The sequence below is a fragment of the Polypterus senegalus genome, chromosome 3 (genome assembly GCF_016835505.1).
Source record: "Polypterus senegalus isolate Bchr_013 chromosome 3, ASM1683550v1, whole genome shotgun sequence".
Taxonomy (NCBI): domain Eukaryota; kingdom Metazoa; phylum Chordata; class Cladistia; order Polypteriformes; family Polypteridae; genus Polypterus; species Polypterus senegalus.
Window position 1 is genome coordinate 234,731,931 of NC_053156.1, and position 23,690 is coordinate 234,755,620.

General features: G+C 37.4%; 1 protein-coding gene across 7 annotated transcripts in view; it reads right to left on the reverse strand.

Annotated features, from left to right (window-relative positions):
• Positions 1-23,690, reverse strand: part of dtnbb (dystrobrevin, beta b) — a 219,146-nt gene that overhangs the window by 169,329 nt on the left and 26,127 nt on the right. For all 7 annotated transcript variants that reach the window (XM_039748782.1, XM_039748781.1, XM_039748786.1 and 4 more), the window contains exons 2-5: positions 7,007-7,062; positions 4,639-4,706; positions 844-924; positions 538-751 (exon numbers count right to left, since the gene is read on the reverse strand). In XM_039748782.1, the coding sequence (XP_039604716.1) occupies positions 538-751; positions 844-924; positions 4,639-4,705 (362 nt within the window). In that variant the 5' untranslated portion in view covers position 4,706; positions 7,007-7,062. The remainder of the gene's footprint in view (positions 1-537; positions 752-843; positions 925-4,638; positions 4,707-7,006; positions 7,063-23,690) is intronic.

A 23,690-nucleotide genomic window follows, 5' to 3' on the forward strand; every position in this document is an offset into this window, starting at 1 on the left:
AGACAAATTTGCATAGCACAGAAGGTATAATATTAAGAATGGAAATTTTGCTTGTTGAAGGACAAGAAAATATGCTTGACTGTTTGTTTGTTTAAGTAAAATTTACTCTTAATCTTGCACAGTTCTTTAATAGACATGACTATAATATGAATGCCATTCCATCAATTTTCTATATTCACTTAATCCCAAGAGTACAGTTACACTGGGTTGGAGCCACTCAGCAGCAGTGGGCACAGACCTGGAACCTGTCCTGAACTGGGTTTCACATAGCACTTTTACACTTCTTTATACAAGGCCAGTTTAGAGCACAAAAAATAACCTACTCTGTGCATGTTTAGGATATGGTAGGAGAACTAACAGAATTAGAAAAAACACACACAGGGATAATGTACAAATTCTGCTGGATTTGTACTCGGCCTCTTGGAGATTTGAGGCGGCAGTGCTACACTGCACTACTGTTCTGCCCTTCATAATATAACCAGCAACAGGAATTTTGTGAGTTGTAGTAACTGTTAAGTAATCAATGCCTCTTTTCACCTGTCATAAGCAGCTATCATGAAGTTCAGAAGAAGACTGATTGACTGCTCCACATTAATCTGATGAGTTGTTGGAAGCCTTTTGTTAAGCTGATAGTAAATGGAAGAAATAATTGTCTCCAATCGAGAAACATTAATTTCAGTGTTGTGGTCTAATGTGTTAAGACCATTATCTCTAAAGGCTTCAATCATATTCCAAACATCAACAAGATGAACTGAAATAAAAAAGAGAATATATAAAGAATAAATCAGGAACTACTTAAGCATTATTGAAAAGCAACTACACTTTGTGCAAAAAATTACTTACGGTTGCATCTTTTTTGAACAAATCTTAATTTACAGGCTGTTCTATAGGTTGAAAGTCGGATTACATCAAAATTCTGGGTCCCTAAAATAGAACAAATATAAAATCTTTAATTAATTTCTGAGTATAGTTTTAGAAGTTAACACCTAAAATAGTTCATAAATACATTTACAGGTATACCTATATAAGAAAACATCAAACAGATGACAGGTTAACATCATTGCCTCCATTTAACAGTAAACCATTCTGAAAATCCATAATTGTCGAGCTCCTTGATAAAATCTTGTCTTTGTAAGAAACAGCCTAGGATTACTATGTGAATGATTCAAGAGACAAATATCAAACATGATAAATAATGAAAATAAATATATCCCATAAAGATCCAAAATCATAATTTTGAACATTTGGTGTTGAAGAATGGCAGTAAAGCATGCCAAGTGGTTACAGCATTGAATACAATTAATAAAAAGTCTTGTGTTTTCTTTTCCAGTATTGTATATTTTGTATACAAAAGAATGGTAGGTCTCATATGTGATTAATTCATTTTTAAATAAGAAAAGAGAGAGACGGAGGTTGCAGGAGAAGAAGGCAGCAGGAAGTAGTAATAAGTAAGCCGGTGCGTGAGCGAGTGCTTGCAGGCCCTACCGAGTTGTTTGGCCACCTAGGGCAGTTGGAAGTGGTCGCTCCCACTGAGCATTGTGATGAGCGGGAGTGACCGGAAGAAGGATGGCTGGCCACGTAAAGCCAAGAAGGTAGCAGGAATAGGGAAGCTTGGAAGGTGGACTCCCCAATGTGAGCGTCCTGGCCATTGGAGGAAGCCAAGTCTCAGTCTGGAGAGAGCGGAACTGAAGCCAGGGATCGGGACGCCTCCAGACCAGTCGAGATCTGTGAAGAAGGTCAGCTGCAGGTAGGGCGACTCCCCTGTTGCGAAGCCCAATGGGAGAAGCAGGGGAGTCACCAGGTAAAAAGAACGCTCTGGGCTTTGTGGTACAAAGGACAGTTTCCAGCCATTGTTTTAACTTTGTCGATGTTTTAAAGATTTTTTTTTTCTATTGGATTTTAACCTCCACTTTTCACCTCTGTTTTTACTGGATTATTTATTTAAAAGATCTTGATACACTGCTCTTTAATTTGGACACTTTGTTTTTGCTTGTTGTTGGTTTTAATAAAAGCACTTGGCACTTTTGCACCATCCCCTTGTTCCACTGTTTGTGCCTCACTGTACAGCTCATCGGTGACATTGCCGACAGTGTTGGGTTCGAGGGCTCCCAGAAGCTGAATGAGAGCGTGGAGCGAATTCGCATCATCACAAAACTGTACTAATGGATTTTCATATAAACACTTAGTGTGCTGGCTTATGTTTTTAAGTAAGGCATGCAAAAATTGCCCCAGAAAGACACTTGGAAGCAATGTATCTATTTCAGCAAAACTCGGCCTTGTAAAGAAATTATGGAGTAATTGCTGACTTTGCCAAGTTAAGAAAATGTTTATAATGTCAATTAAAAATAAAACACATTCCAACAATTTTATGTCCATGTACTATATACTTTATACGTGAATACAGTATATCGAATATAATATATATATCATAAATTAGCAGTTAAATAAATGAACTTTAGAATAATCTGCATGAGAACAAGCCAATCTGCCCAATAAAGCTTACCAGTCCTATCAACTTAATTTTTCTAAAAAAACACATCAACTATAGTTTTAAAAGTCCCTAAAGTCTATAACACTACTTGGTAGCTTATTCCAAGTGTCTATGGTTCTCTATGTAAAGAACACTTCCTAATGTTTGTGTGAAATTTACCCTTAACAAGTTTCCAACTGTGTCCCATGTTCTTGTTGTACTCATTTTCATTTTAAAATAACAGTCTCGATCCATTGTACTAATTCCCTTAATTTTAAACACTTCAATCATGTCTCCTATTGATTTTCTTTTTCTTTAACTGAAAAGTCTCCATTCTTTTATTCTTTCCTAATAATTTATCTCCTGTAGCCCTGGAATCAGCCTAGACACTCTTCTCTGGATTTTTTCCAGTGCTGCTATGTCCTTTTTATAGCGTGGAGACCAAAACTGTACACAGTACTCCAGAAGAGGCCTCACCAGTGCATTAAAAACCTCCTTGGACTTGTACTCTACACATCATGCTAATATAACCTAACAATCTGTTACCCTCTTTTCATCTTGCAATAAAACGTTATCGTTAGAAAAGACATATTTTGAAGAGAGATCTTTTGAAGAGAGACAGAGAGTCACTTTCACATCCCGCGAGACGGACAAGTCACGTCATACTTACAACCTTTGGAAACAAGTCCCGTGATACACATGCAGAGCAGGTTAGAGATACTGTAATGGAAGTAGGAAAATTCAAAAGTATCAAAAAACTGAGTAAAGATTGCATTAGCAGCAAGCCAGTGGCTGATCAAGCAAAGAGGAGGTAAAAAAAACAACAGCTACTGGCTTCCCATTGTATCACCGATAAAGAGGGGTTTCAGAGGAGCAACCGCTTCTCCTTGGAGTGCGTTCAGCCCACCTCTTCACATTGGAGCGTAGTGCTGGATTAGGGGTAAGGGGTAGGTGAGCAAAGTGCAGATCAGCTGATCGAGCAAAGAAAAGGATAAAAAAATACTGTATTTGTTTCCCATTGTATCACCGTTTAACAGGGGTTTCGGAGGAGCGGCTGTGTCTCTTTTTGGGTGTGTTCAGCCCCCCTCTTTACAATGGCGTGTTGCGCCGGGGGAAGGGGTTGGCAAGCAAAGTGAGCAGGGTGTGAAGCCCCCTAGTATATATATTAAAAATAGCAGCTGCCCTAGCATCAACCACTGTGGAACACCACTCATAATATCAGCAAATTCTGATAAGGCTCCTCACACAATAACCCCCTGCTTCACAATTATAATTTTTAAGAACTTATTCTTAAAATGCAAATATCTATGCATTGTATTTTTACAACAGTGCTTCTTATAACTAAGGTGCATGTAAAAGATGTTTTTCATTTACACCTGTAGAATTTTAAAATACCAATAAACAATCCTAAAGGTGACATTTTATATATGTTTAACTTAGTAATTGATGATGCAGACAAATTATTTGATGTTCAGTGCATTTCACCAGATGAATTTCAAATAAAGACTGTGATTGTTCTACTGAACAGACCAGTAAAATCTCATAAAAATTGAGTTTTGTTACTCAAATATGACATTATCCACAATGCAGCGAAGAATATCAAACCATACAAAAGAAGTGCCCATTGTAGAAAATAAACACAAGGGAGAGATAAGAACAAAATACCAAATGAACAAAAGTAAGTCACTGGGCCTGCTGGTTTTTCTAAATTACCTAGAAACTGCCTAGTCCTGTCCTTGCTTTGTGACATTCTGCTTGTAATTCTCTTCTCACATCTATTGAAACTGGACAGAATATACAGTACAAAGAGCAGTCATTGCAAATATAACAAATATAAATCCAATCCTCAAACACCATACAAGCCTACCTGCAACAGCACAGTTAGTAATGTAAGCTAATAATACTGTTGTTATTTTATTGTTAGATTGCTTTTTAATCACTTAGATGTGACTCATGTTTCATTAAACATCACATCAGAGTAGGAAGTACAAAAGGTATATACATTCCCAGCTTACCTACTCAAAAGTTAATACAGGAGACGCAAACTAAGACAATTTCAAAGGCAGTGCAGGTATCTTACAACATACAGTAGCTTGATATCCATGAAATTTAGGATAGGAAAAGCAGAAAATCACAAATGACAAAACATTTAAATTAGTGCTACTTACTCATTTCCATGAAAAGTTGCCTCTTCTCTGCCATTGTCTTTCCTCGTTTTCCACCCTCTTCAATCATTCTAAAATATAAAGAAAGCTAAATGAAACTAATCTTGTACATCAAAAAATTCTGACCATAGTAACAACAGGAAGAACACTTCTTCCCAAAATGAAATAAAGTTAAAACAAAAAGCTGCAACCAGCTTTGCCTGAGTACCATGCTGCTTGCTTGCTGCAATAAATAGAATATTGCATATATCTATAGAACAGAAGTATAGAATATTTTATAACATACTTGTGAAATATTTTACATGTATATACAGAAATATCCATGCACTTACTAACTCAATAATCCAGGTTATGGTCAATAATATGACTACAGACAAAAGTTATGGATTATACCTACAGCAAATTAGTTCAACCTATCTGATTCTGCTTGATAGTTTTACAATATGCTAAAACATGAGCCTTTAAGTCTTTCAAATACATTATGGGCTGCATCACATAAAGTATCTACAAGAGAAAGAAGATTGTCCATCTGTGTGTTTAAATAATATTTTTTCATATTTTACAGCCAAAAAGGTTATTAATTAATTCCATTAAAGTAGGGAAGGGTCAGGGGTCAAGCTAAGCCACTGGCAAGAGTTTAATGTGCATGTGGCATATCGGCTTCACCTCATTTGCATACAGAATATACCCAAGGACTACGTTACACCATGCCCAACTAAACCTGCTCTACTTGCCACTGGTTATCTTGAGGTTAGAGATCCAACTGGGAAACCCTTCCTCCTAGCATGACAGAGGTTATTTACCTGAAGATATGTGTACTATGTGCAGACACTGATGGCAACTGTGTATTCAAGGTCCATAGCACTCCTGCACTTCCAAATTACATTTTATTTCTGGCCGCTATGTCATAATGCTATGTTCTGTCAAACACGTTGTAAAGGCAAGTGGTGATGATTTTTGTTTTTATTTTATGTGTGTTGTAAAGTATATGTTTAGTGAGTTCAAATAATTTGATGCATTGTATCTTGGACATTACACAAATTAACTGCAACCACTGTCCTCTTACACAAGGTCTTAGAATATATGAAAGAGAGTGTACATAATCATAAAACACTGAAAGGATCTTCATATTATTTTAGAGCCATTAAAATCATTCTGAGCATACTAACATCTAAGCCTTAGTCTATTTTAGTAGCAAATATAACTACACATTTACATTACATTCAGTAGTGTAATTACATGGTAAACAAAGCAATGTGGAGATTGTCTTCATACTGTATATTGCTGATAATATACAGTATTAACGACTACGTAATACTCATAAGTGACATTTATGCATTCATTATAGACGATAAGCTGCATATAGAGTGTTAAATATGGGATATTTTTACTTAAACAATGAAACAAGACATTAATATACTGCACCAGATTCAGCATGCATGAATACAATTATGCACTAAACAAACCAAAAAAAAAAAAACTAAACTAAATTAGCTTTTGCTATCAAGTAGTGCCTTAAAAATAACTTAAAACAATGCCCTTTACTCAGCAAATGCAAAGTACTGTTTTAGGAAAATAAAACAGGAATAGTATTATACATACAGTCTCATTATCAAAAATGACTCGTGCAGAAAAGTTTCAAAACTGAAATATATTTTAATATATTTAGACAGTCTTATGCAAAAGTATGGCATATCAAAGATACTTTGTTGAATGACTTTTAAAAACAGTAATTACCAATTATGTTATACTTTCTGCACATACCTTTAGTTGTTCTGAACACATTTAACATCAAACTATAAAAGCAAAAATGAAGGAAATTACAGCAGCATACATTTTGTATTAACAAATTTTAATCATGCCGCTTTAATAATACAGACCCTTGACAGGATTCTTAATCAATACATTCAACCGTGAGATACCACTGCACTTCATTTCACCTTTAATGGCTAGAATACAGACATGTCTGTAGAAAATACTCAGGAAGTGTATGGAGGGAACAGTTAAGCAGAAAATCAAGTAATGCGACATTTTTGGCATTCAGCATCTTCTAAAAGCCATTTCCTAGTTTTATCATGTTGATACTGAAACATATAAAGAAAGTAGATGTTTTTGCTAAACGAGAATTACACAGTAACAAGAGTGATTGTGTATTTGAATATCAGGGGAATGCTTAGTTCATAGAAAACTACCTACTGAGGTAAATTCAGTTCTAATTTAATAAATGAGATGCCAACCAATTGCCTACAAGCAGAAATGCTGCCTGCGAAGCTTCAATTACAATTTATTTCATGAAACCTAAGAACAATAGTAGTATGTACATCTTTTCAGAAAATAACATTTTTTAATGTAAAAAGTGAGTATTCTTTACCTTTCGGCTGAGGCTGATCAAGGCAAGGAATTTATCTGATACTATATAAGCAGCAACTAAAAACAGAAGAGAAATGTTTTATTTGAAAAGTACACTTGCATTGCAGAGTCAAATCAAGATAAAAAAACAAATATTCATTAATAACTTGTTTGTTAATAATAATAATAATAATAATCTTTACATTTATATAGAATTTTGCTCACTATTAAAAATGCTTTTCATAGTGAATGGGGAGCCTAGTGAGTCATAGTGAGTGGGGAATGTAGCATGCACTTGGATGATGCGATAGCAGGCATTTTTGCGTCAGTATGCTCACCACACATGAGCTATTAGGTGGTGAAGTGGTGAGAGAGATGGCCAATTAGACACAGAGGATAATTAGGAGACCAGAAAGACTAGGCTATGCAGGGCAATTGAGCCTGGATATCGGGATACCCTCTGATCTTTACGAAGGATACCCTGGGATCTTTTATGACCACACAGAGTCAGGACCTTGATTTTATATCTCAAGGACGGCAACATTTTTACAGCACCGTGTCCCTATCACTGTACTAGAGTACTGGGATCCACATTCAGACCATAAGTTAAGTGCCTCTTTCTGGACTCAAAAAAAAACTTCTTCCAGCAGCAACCCAAGCTTTTCCTAGATGGTCTCTGATCCAAGTACTAGCCAAGTCCAAACATGCTTAGCTTCAGGTGGATGACTCTTGTGAAGTGTATAAGAAAACTTAGCAAAGAAAGCATTGGCAAATATTATTAAGTTACCACAAGCAAACAACAATCTACTAAAATATAATGACCAGAGTTGTGTGTTGAGTTTTAGAGATACTGTATTTCCTAAATTCTACCATATTACATAAAAAACAAAATAATGCCTCAATAACTTTTTCAGTACAGATCCAAGTTTTACTGATCTAAATATCATTTTCCTAACATTGATCAGTTTTCACTTTGTAACATTTTAATAACTGTATGGATTTTTCTTTTTCTATTGAGGACAGTAGGAAGACTATTTTTCCCCAAAAATTCAGTGCATCACTTGAATAAATAAAATACACAAAACATTACAACAGTTTTCATGAGGCATGACAAACCTAATGGGAAAATAAAAACATTGTCCAGGATTCACAAAAAAGAAATATTTTTTCCAGTGGCTTTTAAATTAACTAAATGACTGTCTGCTCTTCTTCAAATGTATAACCCTACTATAAATAAAAATGAACCTTTCTGCCCACAAATTACATCAACAAAAAATTGTCAATATTTTGAAATCTTTAAACTAGACTATGTTTAACCTCTAAAGAAAATTATTAACTACTGGCCTCTTTTAACGTCAATATAAGAAACCATGACAAACTTATTGTGAAACTATGAATGACATAGAGGCAGTAGAATTTCCAAGTAACTGAAGAACTGTACTAAAGGTAAAAATAAAACTTACGTTATGGTGTACACACCTTTTTTTGAACAATGACATTTCTTTCCAAGTGCAGTTCTACAAGGATGGATAGATAGATAGATAGATAGATAGGTAGATAGATAGATAGATAGATAGATAGATAGATAGATAGATAGATAGATAGATAGATAAACTTATATTTAAAATTGTAGGAGATAATAAATTATCTTGGTTGGCAGATACAGTCAGCAAAATAATTTAAAGAAACATTGACAGAACAAATACTTTGTAAATGTGTACCAAATAAAGTTTTCAGTAAATAATGTCAAGATTTCCATACAGAAGGTAACATCACATATAATTGATAGTGTGGAAGGAGATGAAAATTATCTCTCTATTATAAAAAAAAATCCTGGGAGGGAGACTAGGGAGACGAGACGTAATCTTCTCGGAAGACGATTTGACGTCCTGCGAGAGACACTTTAACGTCACGTGAAGACAATCTGATGTCCTGCGAGAGACACTTTAATGTCACATGAGACAAGGCAGTAAGACGACATTTAAAACAAGTTCACGGACATCTAACCAAGCAGTTGATGGAATGCTTTTGGTAGACAGACATCATGTGCTCTCAGCTCTTAAAACAAAGACCATTGTATTCAGCCCCCCCTTCACAACGGGAGCGGCAGAGACATGGAGTGGCAAAAGGACAGCTGCTGTACAGGCTTTAAAATGATCAACGTGCAGCACGACAAACAGAACACACAGCTTGCCAGCAGCAGCAGAAAGACAGCAGATGATCCGACAGCATCTCCTTAGCATGCGTTCAGCCACCCCCCTTCACAACACGAGCAGCATTATACATCCTGCGAGAAACATTTAACCACACCTGGGACCAGAAATAAAGGACAAGTATTGTTTTTACAAAAGTTTAAAAGCAAAAGTGAAAATAATGCATATGTAACAATTCCCATGAAAATAACAATCTTTTTAAATTGTATATCCGGTAAACCAAACCCAGGGGTGGGCAAGCGAAGCGAGCAGGGGGCGGATCCCCCTAGTACCTTAATAAAAATATTGCAGCCCAAGCACAGTGCCCATTCTCTACATCCAAACAACATACTAAAGCAACTGAATTAATTAGTAAGTTGCTGGTGTACAAACCTATACATATGATACTTACATTTTTAGGCCATATGTGACATGCTTTGCAATTTTGATCTCCTTATTGTAAAAATAAGTTCTATTACATACTGCAGGACTAAAACTTATTGTAGCAGCAGGTAAACTAAGCACTTACAAACTGGGGGGAGCCAGCTATGTGTAGTGACAGCGAATGCTCGGAAAAGAAATAGAACGCTTTTCCAAAACCTTCTGAAAACACATCATCCAGCAGGCAACTTAAATATAAGCACTGAGAATAGCAAAGGCAGGGTAATGGGCCAATACTTACAGGTGGGAGTGACAAAATGCTAAATTTAGTGGGTTCCATGACAGTAGAAATAGACAACCAAGCTGGTGAACTTAAGGACATATTGGAGACAATCTGCATAAATGGAGGGAACCTGATCAGCCTTCATGCTGAGAAGAGAGATCGAGGAGGTGCCAGTAATGTCAGGAGTCAGGAGCAATGAGAAACCACATTGTAATGAGTCAGACACACAACTGAAGGAACACAGAGTGGTGTTAGAGCCATCTTTCTGTGTGCATATGAAGGAGGCTAAGCGAGATGAGTACAGTGGTTCTTGAGTTTAGTCCTGGGGTGCCCTGTGGATACAGATTTTCATCTTAACTAATTTATCTTTTCGACCAGCAACTATGCAGTCAGTTATTGTCATAATTCAACAAACTGGTTATGCTAAATTTTTACTGAATGAAGCATGAATTTATGTATGATAGATGGTTACAATTTAGCATTCAGTGCTGTTTATATTGGTGCCTGGTCTGCTCTTTATAAATTTCCAGTATTCACATAAAATAAGATGAGCAAACTCCACAGAAAAACTAAATTAAAAAGACAATGGAGATGTGCTCACAAAAGACAAATATTTCTTAATTGCTTATACATGTAAATCTCAAACTACTGTACTTTTCTGAATGCAAAATTAGAGAAGGGAGAAAAGATCGGTTAATAAAACAATGAGATCAGTTAAAGAGAAAATGACTCACTGATTGTGAAATTGGGTTGGTAAGAATCTGCAGCCAATGGTGGGTGAAGGGTTGCAGGAATGAACTTCAGAACCACTAACATACTACAGTACGTATATTCTCATCTAGTAATAGAAAACAATCTCTTTTTTGGCAGTGGATTCTCTCTATTCCAATTACACCCAGATTTTAGAAGAATTGATTTGTATAGGACCTTACTCAAAAAGACATAAAAGTAGGTATTATTTTTAACACTATTTACTTTTCTATGCGATGAAGACATCACCAGTTGAGGAGGTATTGTTTAAAATATTTAACCAGGTTCTTAAAGTTAAATTCTAACAGGTCATTAAATTATTTGTTTAACTATGATTCGTAAGTATACAAACTGTGGAGACACAATTTAAAAAAAATTGATCAAAATTAAGCTGGCATACAAGGCTATTAAGCAAAAACAAGTTTGAAATTAATCTAAAACCCTGAAACTGCAAACAACTCTTCCAGTACATTCATTTTGGTTATGCATTATGCCTGGAATTGAGTATATATTATATGATATTGGTCATAGAAAGGGGAGACAGTAGCAAAATGTTAAAAAAAATACCAAAAATATGGTACCAACATAGAAGACAATCCAAGTCTGAAGTGTTAATCTCAACTGCATCCATGCATAACAAGTATCTTTTAAACTGTGCTCAACTTAAAATGTTTTCAATATATGGTGGATTTTTTGTACTGAGACCTTCATACATTCCTATATTCAATTCAAATTTATTCTAATTAAATTCAAAAGTAATATTCAAAAGGAAAATATTTGTCAGTAAAGTGTATACAGGGAGACTAAAATATCACATAAAAAAACACAGCAAACAAAAACATACACATCAAACATCATTTTCTACAAATACGTTTGTGAGTCACACAGCCAGGACATTGAGGGTCCAAGCCACTGCATCACAGACTACACTAAGTTTTGTGTGGATAATACAGTCCCCAAAAAGGCAGTATGCTGTTTTCCCCAACAACAAGCTATGGATCACAAAAGACTTGAAAGCCTTACTGAATATGAAGAAGATTCAGGTGTGGAGATAAGAATGAAATCAAGTGGGTTCAGAGTCAAAACTGAAGAAGCAGCTCCATGAGGGGAAACTACTACTACAGAGACAAACTTGAACACAGGTTACAACAAAACAACACAAAATACTGTAGGTGTAGAATGTGATGCGGACTATCACTAGCTACAAGCAGGCTGTAAAACATGCAGAGGAAGGGAACATGAACAGAGCTAATTAACTGAGCCTGTTCCTCAACAGGTTTACCTCATTCTTGTCAGTATAGCCCTCTCCCAACACTGCTAACCTCTTTGTGAAGGCTGAGGAGTTTCTGGAATCCCAACTGCCATTGGTACCCTGCATTTCCCTACAATGACATCATACCTGTGGCCTCCAGCCCTCCCCCCCTCCACTCCCTAGAGTGTGAGTCTCTGCTAATCAAGTGTGGACAGAGCTAGGAAAACTCTTCATAAACAAGGCAACTGCTCCAGGGTGCTGAAAACATGTGCAAGCAAGTTCTGCTGGGTCCTTCAGCACCTGTCCTTCCTTTTCCTGAATTTACAGAAGGATCCCCCCATTGAAGAAAACATCCTTTGTGGTCGCAGAGCCAGAAAAAAGGGCACTCCAGTTATTTCAAGGACTTCAGACCAGTTGCTTTTACTTCATACATTAAGACTTTTGCGAGGCTGGTCTTAAAACATCTGGATCCTCTGCAGTTTGCCTATCAGACAACATTTACATACTCCACAGAGCCTACTCCCACTTGGATAAAGCCGGTACCACAGTCAGGATAATATTTGTTGACTTTTCAAGTACTTTAAACACCAATCTGCCTCATCGACTAGGGAAAAAGATCAAGGTTTTATATCTTGACAACCCCACAATCTTCTGCATCACTGACTACATGAACAACAAACAGCAGTTTGTAAAGCTCAGGGGCAGTATGTCAGAAATGGTGGTGTGTCCTGTCCTGTCCTGTCCTGTCCTGTCCTGTCCCATTCCCCTTTCTGTTTACCCTCAACACAACAAACTTACAGTATAGTACCAACGCGTCCTGTCCACAGAAATTCTCGGATAACTTGTCCAACACAGGCTACATTAATAATGGAGAGGAGTCAGAGTACAGTAAGGTTGTAGAGGTGGTGGATTTCTGGCTTGCCAAGAAGCCTATGAGACCAGTAACCATGCAGGGGGAGGATGTGGAAGTGGCACAGATCTACAAGTACCTGGGGGTTCACATAAACAACAAACTGGACTGGTATGATAACACAATATTACTGTACAAGAAGGGCCTGAGCAGACTGTACTTGCTAAGGAGACTTGTGTAATTTCATGTACTGTACTGTATGCAGCAAGCTGCTGGAAATGTTCTACCACCCCATAGTAGTCAGTGTGGCATTGCATGCTACAGTCTCCTAGGGAAGGAACCTGAACTCAAATGCCTGAACAAATTTATATGGAAAACCTGCTCCAGTACATGGCAAACCCTGGACATGCTGGAAGCGGTTGTGGAAAATATGATGGACAAAATTGGATGTCATCATGAAAAATCCTCTCCATCCCCTCTAGGGGGTGGTCTCCTGGAACAATTTTAGCCCCAGGCTCATTCCGCTACAGTGTGCTAAGAAACACCTATGCTGATCTTTTTCTTTTCTGTACTCATTATTTATTTATTTATTACTTACCAATTGATTAACTGATTGATTGATTGGCTGTATTAACTGTCCTGTGCGCCTGTTTTTTTATGATCTGCTGCTGTATGCATCTGAATTTCCTCATAGGATTAAGTTTATAATCTAGTCTAATAAATCAAATACAGTAATGAACATAATACAGTACCTATGATATAATATCAAATTATATACATTACATATAAAATTAAAACAATATTAAGGCTTGACCAATGATTGATTGGAATTAAAGCTGTTCATTTGAGATGAAGGAGCATTTGAACTGGTTGCTTCTCATACTTGGGACACTTAAACCTGTAATCTAATGGCAACAACTGGAATTGTAAATGTAGTGTGTAAGCTCTGCCCGAGAAAATATATGTTCCTCTCTGAAATACTTGGTTATTAAATAGGTCTGTTAGATTTTATAGTTGGAACCTTACAGATCCACTGTACAGTATGATTTGTCCTAGGTTTGTTGCTATCATTGCAATTTCCAAACCAAACCAGAAGACCACAAGTTAAGACAGATTGAATGTAACATTTACAAAAAAACTGGACAATGTTGGAATTCAAGCTCATCTTCCATAGGTAGTAATAGGTGCTGTTGTCCCTTTTTTCAGATGACTGCTGTATTTAGATAAAAAGTCAGCTTTGAGTCCCTGATTGTTCCAAGAAATTAATTTCAACAACCTCTTAGTTGTTTATAAATGTTTCTTGTGGACAAATGGTGTTTTCTCTAAAACTAATTATTAGTTCTTTAGATTTTGTAACATTAAGTTGTAGATAAGGCTCATGTATCCAGTTAACAAAATCATATATCAAAAGGCCTTGACTAATTACATTCTCAATAGTCAGGCATGTAATTATTGAGTCAATGGTCGATTTTAAGAATTATCTGTTTTCAACTTGATTGTCACAACCATTAGTGTACGGAATTTACAAAAGAGGTGAAGGAACACACCTTTTGATGAGAACAGCATGTCAGACAGACAAACATTTGTTGAACTTGAGTCCTTTCTTTATAAACATCAGTCTGCAACAGTTCAAAGGTAGGGTACAAATTTAAATCTTTAATATGATGATGGTGGGACTCAATGATATTAAAAGCTGATAAGAAGTCAACAACTTGGAGTATTGGCACCCAAATGTTTATACAATAGATTAAGCAAAGTAAAAATAGGGTCCTCTCTCCTTTTATTAGCTTGGTAGACAACTGAAATGTCTCTGTTAGTTTCTAATTTGCACATTTTGCAAATCAATTCATCACCAGTCATGTCTGAGTCTCTGGTCAGAACTTAGTTAAGGTTTTATGGTTTTTGTTTTTACTTTAGCCTAAAAAATATATAAAAAAATGGGGCTCAACAGTTCTGCATAAGATTTCAAGAATCTTTAATTAACATTACATGGCCAGGGTTTACTTTGTTTATAGTTTTCTAAAAAAGTTATTTATATTGCTTTGAACAAGTTATATCTACCCATTATCAGACACTTTCTGCTTCAAGTATTGCACATGCTCAGTGCGCTCAAATCTTAGGTAGAATTGCTTAAATCCATTAGCTAAAGCTGTGTATAATGTATAATGATAATACATTTGCACCTCTCAAATATCTACAATGTGTCTTAAATTAAATCTTTCCACAACCCATTTCGTTTATTTTATGTAAGTGAGACATTTTGTTTAATAATACTTATCGGGCTTATCTGAACACTCATTTAAGATCAGTGGTAAAAAGAATCTATACCACCTTGCAGTATCTCTGCACTCCACCACTTTTTTGAAAAAAAAAAAACAAATCTCTTTTGATGACTTTATGAACTATTAGGGAAATACACCTTTCAACTAAAAGTTAAGGTAAAAAAAAATAAAACACAATAGCCAGTGATAAGATGCACTTTACAAACTATGGAGTAATTCAACTAAAAGCAGTACTCTGCACATACTTGTCTGAGTTTAGATTAACCTAAACTGTACCCAAGCCAAGACCCTAATTGTTCTTGGTAACCTTCCTAACTCTGTCATGTGTTTTGGGACTGTTCCCTACTCAGGTCATACTGGGAAAAAAAAAAACCAATCCATTTATAGAAGAGTTTAGAATATTACCCGGAATAATATTGTGTATGGATATCTAATGCTGCTTTGCTCCATCTTCCTCTTAACTTTAATTGGAAAAATACTAATCTATCCACAACAAGGGAAGAGGAGAATGTCCTATCCAATTTCAAATTTTATAAAAAAAAATCTAATTTTCTATTTAAGAAACTAGGGGGCTTTGCCCCCTGCTCGCTTCGCTTGCCAACCCCCGTGTTTCGTTTTCCGGATACACACTTGTAAGATTTTTTTTTTTCTTTGAATTGTTGCTATTTCATTAGTTTCACTTTTATTTCAGAACTTCTGTAAAAACAATAGTTGGAATCTTTTCTGTACCAATATGCTGAATCTTTTAAATGAGGTCTACGAGACAAGTGTGTAATAACTTTGTACCATAATTTAGGATTGTTTTCTCTGTTTGGAATTTCAGCACAGACAAAATGATCCATATCATCAGAAGTTAATATATTTTTTTGCAAAGCAACCAATAAATTCATGTGAGTTAAACCCAGTTTTTGAAATTCTCTGACTTAAACTAATTTCCTTTTGTTTGCGTCAATGCGATATGTGCTATCTTTTTTTTTGATACTGTAGCGACTGACGTAATAAAGTGTTACAAAAGTTTTACTTGAACAATCGCCAACTGCGTAACCCCAAACACAACTTTCTAGCACCCTCTCCAACCCCTCCTCCCACGGGTCTCGCCTCCCCTTACCGCATCAATCAGCACCCAGCTATCAGTCTGCCGTGCTGTACTCTGCCATCCCTCGATTGGACCTAACAGTCACTTAAAACAAAAAAGGCTTCAGCTTGGCTGGGACGCTACAATACTTTTGCCTGTTACTGCTTTCACATTCTGTACCTTTCTCTGCATATGTATCGCGCCTTGGGTCTCTTTTCTCTGCGCTGCTCTTTCTTCTTTGCTAAAGGCACAGGATCTGTGTGTGCCACGTGACTTCACATGACTGAATGTTTTGCTGGCTGTCTGTGGACTTATTTTATAAGAAGGGCATGTCCTGCAAGAATCTTATGTTCCACGTCTCTGCAAGACGCTCTGTTGTCAGTCTTTTTTATCTCGCGGGTCTTTAAAATGTCTTTCAAAAACTTCAGAGAAGATCACGTATCATCGCCTTGCATTTACATTCCAGGATTTCTTTTTAAATATAGAGAGAAGGCCCAAAGATTCTTTATCATTTGTCAAGAATTTATCAATGACGTCCCTAAGTAAACCCTTAAGATGCCACACAGAGTCACAAATATATAATTGACTGACTGATTTCATAGTTCTCCAGAAGGATTGGACATAGTGTTAATTCAAGATGAATTTGCATTTAATATGAAATGAATTATGGTCAACTGATCTTTACCATACTTACTATAATTCATTTTTACAATGGAAAAGGGGAAAAATCAGAAACAATCAGATTACTAAACTAGTACCCATAAATAAATATAGTCCAGTGTGTTCCTGGCTATAGTGAACACAAGCAAAAATTTGTTTAAATTTGGCTATATCCAATTCTACTACAATATTCCAAAATTCTCTCTAATGCATATTATAAATTAGCATCTTGGAAGTGTGATCCTCTCACTTTTGCCTTATGTAAAAGGAACTGACTAATTTTTCTTCTACTCCTACTGCATAGTAAAAGTGACGGTAACATCTACAAATAAATGGCCTAAAGACGGGCTTCTGCTAAACAAAAAGGTAAAAGATATACCCAAAAGCATATCCGCGTTCTCAAGTAAAATAACTTCATCAACAAACAAAAAAAACACTAGCTTGTCATGAATTATTCTGTAGGCATTCCATTCTTCAATCCAAATCCAAACAGCAATGTACTTTAATATGAGTCATTTTCCAACCTGCTATATCCTAACACAGGGTCACGGTGGTCTGCTGGAGCCAATCCCAGCCTGCACAGGATGCAAGGCAGGAACAAACCCTGGGCAGGGTGTCAGCCCATCGCAGGGCACACATACACACCAAGCGACAATTTAGGATCGCCAATGCACCTAACCTGCATGTCTTTGGACTGTGGGAGGAAATCAGAGAACTCAGAGGAAACCCATGCAGACATGGTGAGAACGTGCAAACTGGACTATATTGCTCACATAAAGACAATACTTTTCCAAGCTCCTTAACAACAAAAACAAGTTTATGTCATACTAGCGAGTTTCGCCATCTGCTCACTTCGTTTACCAACCCCTGTGTTTGGTTAATCAGATATACAATTAAAATTTATTTTTTTTTTGGAATTTTTTCAATTTCATTATTTGCACTTTTACTTAAAAGCTTCATCCATCCATCCATCCATTTTCCAACCCGCTGAATCCAAACACAGGGTCACGGGGGTCTGCTGGAGCCAATCCCAGCCAACACAGGGCACAAGGCAGGAACCAATCCTGGGCAGGGTGCCAACCCACCGCAGGACAAACACACCCCCACACCAACCACACACTAGGGCCAATTTAGAATCACCAATCCACCTAACCTGCATGTCTTTGGACTGTGGGAGGAAACCGGAGTGCCTGGAGAAAACCCACGCAGACACGGGGAGAACATGCAAACTCCACGCAGGGAAGACCCGGGAAGCAAACCCAGGTCTCCTTACTGCGAGGCAGCAGCACTACCAATGCGCCACCATGCTGCCCATACTTTGATATAACTCTTTAATTAGGTAAGACGATAAAGAGAAGAAAAAAATGTTTATATACTGTATATTGTCACACAGCTGCAAATTGGGAGACAGCCAAAGGACCTAAATGATAGTAAGTCCACGCCAGACCAGGTGGTGGCAGGGTGCGCTGACTGTCTCTCTCAATCTCTTGCAGACCATTCACGGAAAATCCCACAGGGTTCCAGCACCACTAATGACGTCGCTTTCGGTTCCAGCGCCAATGATGATGCCACTTCCGGTCTTGGTGACAATCTTACAAATCGATACCTTCAATGCCTCTGTCATTTGCTTCTTAACTTTCAATACCTTCTCAAAACGCTTTCTTTTAAGGTCCCTCTTCATGCATGGAAATAAGAAAAAATCTCAGGGTGGAAGATCTGGGGAGTCGGGGGAGGGGTGGTTGGAAACCATTGTCATCCCGTTTTTCATGAGAAACTGGCACACACTCAATGCTGTGTGGGTGGAAGCATTGTCGTGATGCAGAATCCACTCACCAATTCGCCACAATTCGGGTTTTTCTCCTCACTGCATCACGTAATCACTTGAGCACGCTTGAGCAAGAATTCTGCTTGGCCAAAGGATGCAGAGGGCAGTTCAGTACATGCACCTAAAGGCAAATGTCGGAACTAACACCCCTCCAGTCTCCAGAGAAAAATTCTCATTTATTATATATATTATGGCAGACAGCCGGGACCCATGGCCGGACGGGACGCCCCTTTGATACTGGATACAGGGGAGCAGCCATGGGATGCACACTACATCCCCCGGAACATTTGGGGGCAGCTCCCCTGGGTTGCATCGGGGCCACAATGGTGGAACACTGGAGCTCGTCCCTGTTGGGCTCCATGGCCACCGCCAGTGGGAGCTGCATGGCTTAACGAGTCCATGTGAAGTGCAGCCTGAAGTAGGTCAACGAGCACCTGCCGAACTTCGGGGTTGCTATAAAAGTAGCTGGCAGCCACTACTCTAGGCGCCAGAGTCGAAATGACGACAAAGAAGAAGAAGCAGCAGCAGCAGCAGCAGCAGCAGCAGTAGCAGTAGCAGCAGCAGCATCAGCAGCTACTTGGGAGGAGTAGTGGAGGAAGAAAAGTGTGGTTTGGGGTGTTTTGGGACTGTGTTGGGCCTGTGGGACATGGCGAAGATGTGCCCCATGGCTAAAGAAGAAAAATAGTTCTTTTTGTTAATTTTACACGTGACTCCGTTGTCAATCTGTGTCGGGTTGACGCCTATATAGCACAATTGCCACTATATATATATAAACGTCGATGCATGGAAGTATGTGTGTCTGTCCTGCACGGAAGTGAGAGGTGGAGTCGGGGTAAGAGCTCCACCTCCAAGGAAACAGAAAACTCACTCAGCCGCTAATACCACTAGCGGGGCCAGCACGTCAGCAAAACGAAGCCTCAGAAGAAAGACAAAGTCACTTAGCCACTAACATTGGAAAAACAGTATCCCTTTTCCCTTCTACTCCCACCGCTAATACACAAGCAAGGCGAGCATGTTGACAAAACAAAACCTCCGAAGAAAGACAGTCACTTAGCCGCTAATACACAAATGATGCAAGCACATCGGCAAAACGAAACCTCCTAGGAGACAGATGCACAGATAAGTTCCTTTCAATTACCTGACATCTCTAGATTTCACTTCTTTTTCCTGACGATTACAGCATGGGCTTACACAGCTAGTATATATATATATATATATATATATATATATATATATATATACATATATATATATATATATATATATATATATATATATATATACATATATATATATATATATATATATATACAGTATATCCTCCATGCTCTTGAGACCTTCTTGCAACGCCATGTATGGATGTGTATTTCCCATCCAAACTGGACTATCTGTGCATCCTGAATCGGCTACAGGTAATGCCTCATGCTAGCGGTAGTGCCAAGGACCCTAGCAAAATGCAAAACTAGAGGATTCAATCAGGAAGGATAAGGAGAGAGCAATTATCTGTGGTCACCACCTGCAAATCCATTCCCTTTTCCAGGGTTGTCTTGCGCTTGCCTCTATGGTGCGCCTGTTGCCACATTAATTTGCACCTAAGCAGGTGAAGCTGATTCACAGTCCCTTATGCTTCCTAATTGGACAAATTAATATCACTGAAGCTTAACTGACTTGTTGTTAGACTGTGATGATTAAGTGTTCCCTTAATTTTTTGAGCAGTATATAAATGCATTTATCGTATTATAATAGTAAAGTGACTGGTATGTTTAAAGTTTGTGGTAGCTACCAATCATTTTAATGCTTTGGAGCTCAGATGAAATGACAAAGAAAGAAAATCCTTTACTTACAGCCTTATTGTTGCCAACAAGCTGCATCTAGTCCAAGTAAATGAAGATGCACCATTCCTTGCAGTGTTTTGAACTCCTTAAAGCACACTGCCCAAAACTGAATATTTCTGGTCTGTTTAAGAAGCTCTTTTCTTTCTTGACTCTAGCAGAGTATGCCAACTGCCACTTCAACCTGCGTCTGTCGTTTTTTTTTTTTTAACTCGTTGTTTTACTTTCACAATCATGAAACAAAAAAAAACCCACGCACCCTCTCTCCACGCCAGCACGCCCCCTCCTCACATGCCCCTCAAATTCTTTTTTTCTTTTTCTTTCATGCCTTCCTTTTCTGCCTTGCCAACTAACCAATCCCAAGCTGTTGACGAACAGAAATTAGTCTACTAATAAACATTTTCCCCCATTTGTAGTAAATCAGTTTCTTTTGAGCTGATCCAATATAAATCAAGAGGGCTTTATGCAAATAAAAGCTGCAGCAGAAGTGATTGACAGGCCACATGCACAAAAAACCAAAAGGGTGGACATGTAACTGAAAATAGAGTGGTGTCATGGGCAGCAAAAAGGAGATTTGATCACATTGTAAAATGGACAGAGAAAGTGTGCTGATGCTCAAGGAAATTGCAAAGCTCAATTGTTATCTCTTTGTTTTTGTTTTTGCTGCTGACTACTGCCATCTTAGTTAATGGTTCTCACCTTGGTTATGTGCTCTAGTCCCAGCGCTGTTGACCTTCTGTCCCCCGGGGGCACTGAAAACTACAGGTGGGACTAATAGCCCCCAATTTCAAATTGCTCAATACACCACTGTCGGCCTCAGATCATGGCTCTTGAATTTATAATGAGTAAGCCACAGAAATTGTGTTGCAACACTCAAAGCAACTGCTTCATGCTATTCACGCTGATATATTAGTGTAACACATAGGGTACTGGCACATATGTATAGTGTGTACATGTCAAGCACTGCAGTGCATATACATTGGCATATGCAGACTTTGCAAGTGGTCTATATGCAACTGATGAAAATCATAAAAAGAAATATACTTGAGTGAACGATGTAAAATGAAAATTATAAATATCTAGTAATGATACTAATATACATAAAATTTACATTATTTCTACTGATTACCTGATTCATTCAAAGGAATACACTTTCCTATAAGTTTTATTTTGCAGTCAATAAAATCCATGTCGCTAGGAAAAGCAGGAATTGGTCTAATGCAGGAATGTTTTACTTGTCGACAATTGTGTATAGCAGAGTAAGTAGATCCAGTGACCTAATAATATCATTATTATTTAATATTTGACTGATGCTTTTACTCAAGGTGACTTGAAACAATTTGTTACATTCCTTTTATTTGTTCAGTTGCAGTACAGGCAAGTTAAGTGACTTGCTCGTGGTCACAACATGTTAGTAGTTGGATCTGAATCTGTAACCTCCAGGTCTGAAGTTTCAGGTGCATTACACCACAATTGTCACCAATAATATTAGTTCTTGATGAAAAAAAAACTACCAATGTTTTATCTAGAAATTACACATAGAGTATAAGTGTACTTACCATTGCTGGTAAGTGCTAAAGCATGTTCACTATTCCTTGGAGTTATCTTCTCTATTTAATCGTAGAACGCCTAAAGAAATTGTACCTATTTATTTAAGCAGGTGAATAAACTTGCTATACAATTTCCACTAAAGCTTGAGTGTATAAATTATCATCAGACTATATGTGATATAGCAATTGCTGGAAATTCAGAATGTCAGATAAAATAATTATGAATTATTCTGAAAGCTTACTCTATATAAGAAAAACACATTTATATTCCATTATTTTATTAACATAGTAGATGTCTACAAGTTAAAAAACACTTTAAAAATAGTTCTGTAATAAAAGTTGGCCAGAATAGTTCAGCAATTACAGAAATTTGCGCTATCAGCACCTCTCAGATTTACATTTTTAGAATATTAAAAATATGAGAAATTTATTATGCCTTGTACAACTATCAAACCCTCTAAGTTACACTTTTGGAATCGTGTTCATGTGCAGTCAATTTGAGTCAAATTGAGCCTAAAATTGCTCCTTTTTGTTGGAATTTGAGAAATAGCATTATGTTGTCTTATTTCTGTAATTGATTTTATACTGATTTTATAATCCCAGGGTACATAATTTTAATATGATTATTCTTACAAATGCCATGTTTTGAATTAGGCTCTATGTTTGCTGTTAACACTATGAAAAATAAACCCAATCACTTCACTTAAATGTTGACAAACATTGTGCTATAGGGATCTCTGCAGCAGTTCTAATGTTTGTGGAAGCCATCTACACTAATGTATTTTGAAAGCCAAGCACCATGTAAATACGTATGTAGGTTCTACATTCTCACAGCTCCTCAAATGTCAACCCTGCTGCAGTGATCCCAATGTCTACAAATGCTGAAAATATTAACAAATAAAAAACTCCTCTGAGTAAAATAACATATTTCAATGGCAAATATTGCACTAATCTACAGTATTGATCTTTCACCCACCTATGATACTCATACATTTTATCTAAGTTTGCTATAGCTGTTCAATGTTTTTTAGCAGAAATATAGTCTACTGATTTTAATTGACATTGTGATTATCTTTTTTGTTTTTAAAGAGTGACTAATGTTTTAAGAGTTTATTAGTCACTACAACAACAACATGTATGTATATAGCACATTTTCATATAAATGATGTAGCTCAGAGTGCTTTACAGGATGAAGAAACAGAAAAAAGACAAAATATATAAGAAAATAAAATTAGGCAACACTAATTAACATATAATAAAACTTAGGTCCTATGGCCAGGGAGGACAGAAAACACAAAAAAAAATCATATCCCTTAATCATCTTAATCATATTCCTTTTTGTCATATATTATACCCATGATCTTAATTATTGATCATATCAAATTTGTTTCATGGTAAAACAATATCTCATATTTCATATTTACCAAATTCTACTTCTGCTTCTAAAAGCTACAGACTGCTGTGTCTTGTGGCAAGCGGCTGGGGGTGGTACCCAGCTGGGACGCCCAGAAGGACCGGAGGAGGGCTTATGGCTCCTCAGACCACGAGGGGACGACCGCCCTGGTGGCTTTGGGGACCATGGTAACAGAGCTTAGAAGCTCAACCCTATAAGGGCCCATGGTCACCACCAGGGGGCGCCCCGATGCCTGTGGAGCCCTGGCCCTCAGCACTTCCGCCACACCCAGAAGTGCTGGGGGGAAGCCAGGGACACTCAGAGTGCTTCCGGGTGCACAGCCAGCACTTCCTCCACACCTGGGAGGACCGCCGGAAGGTT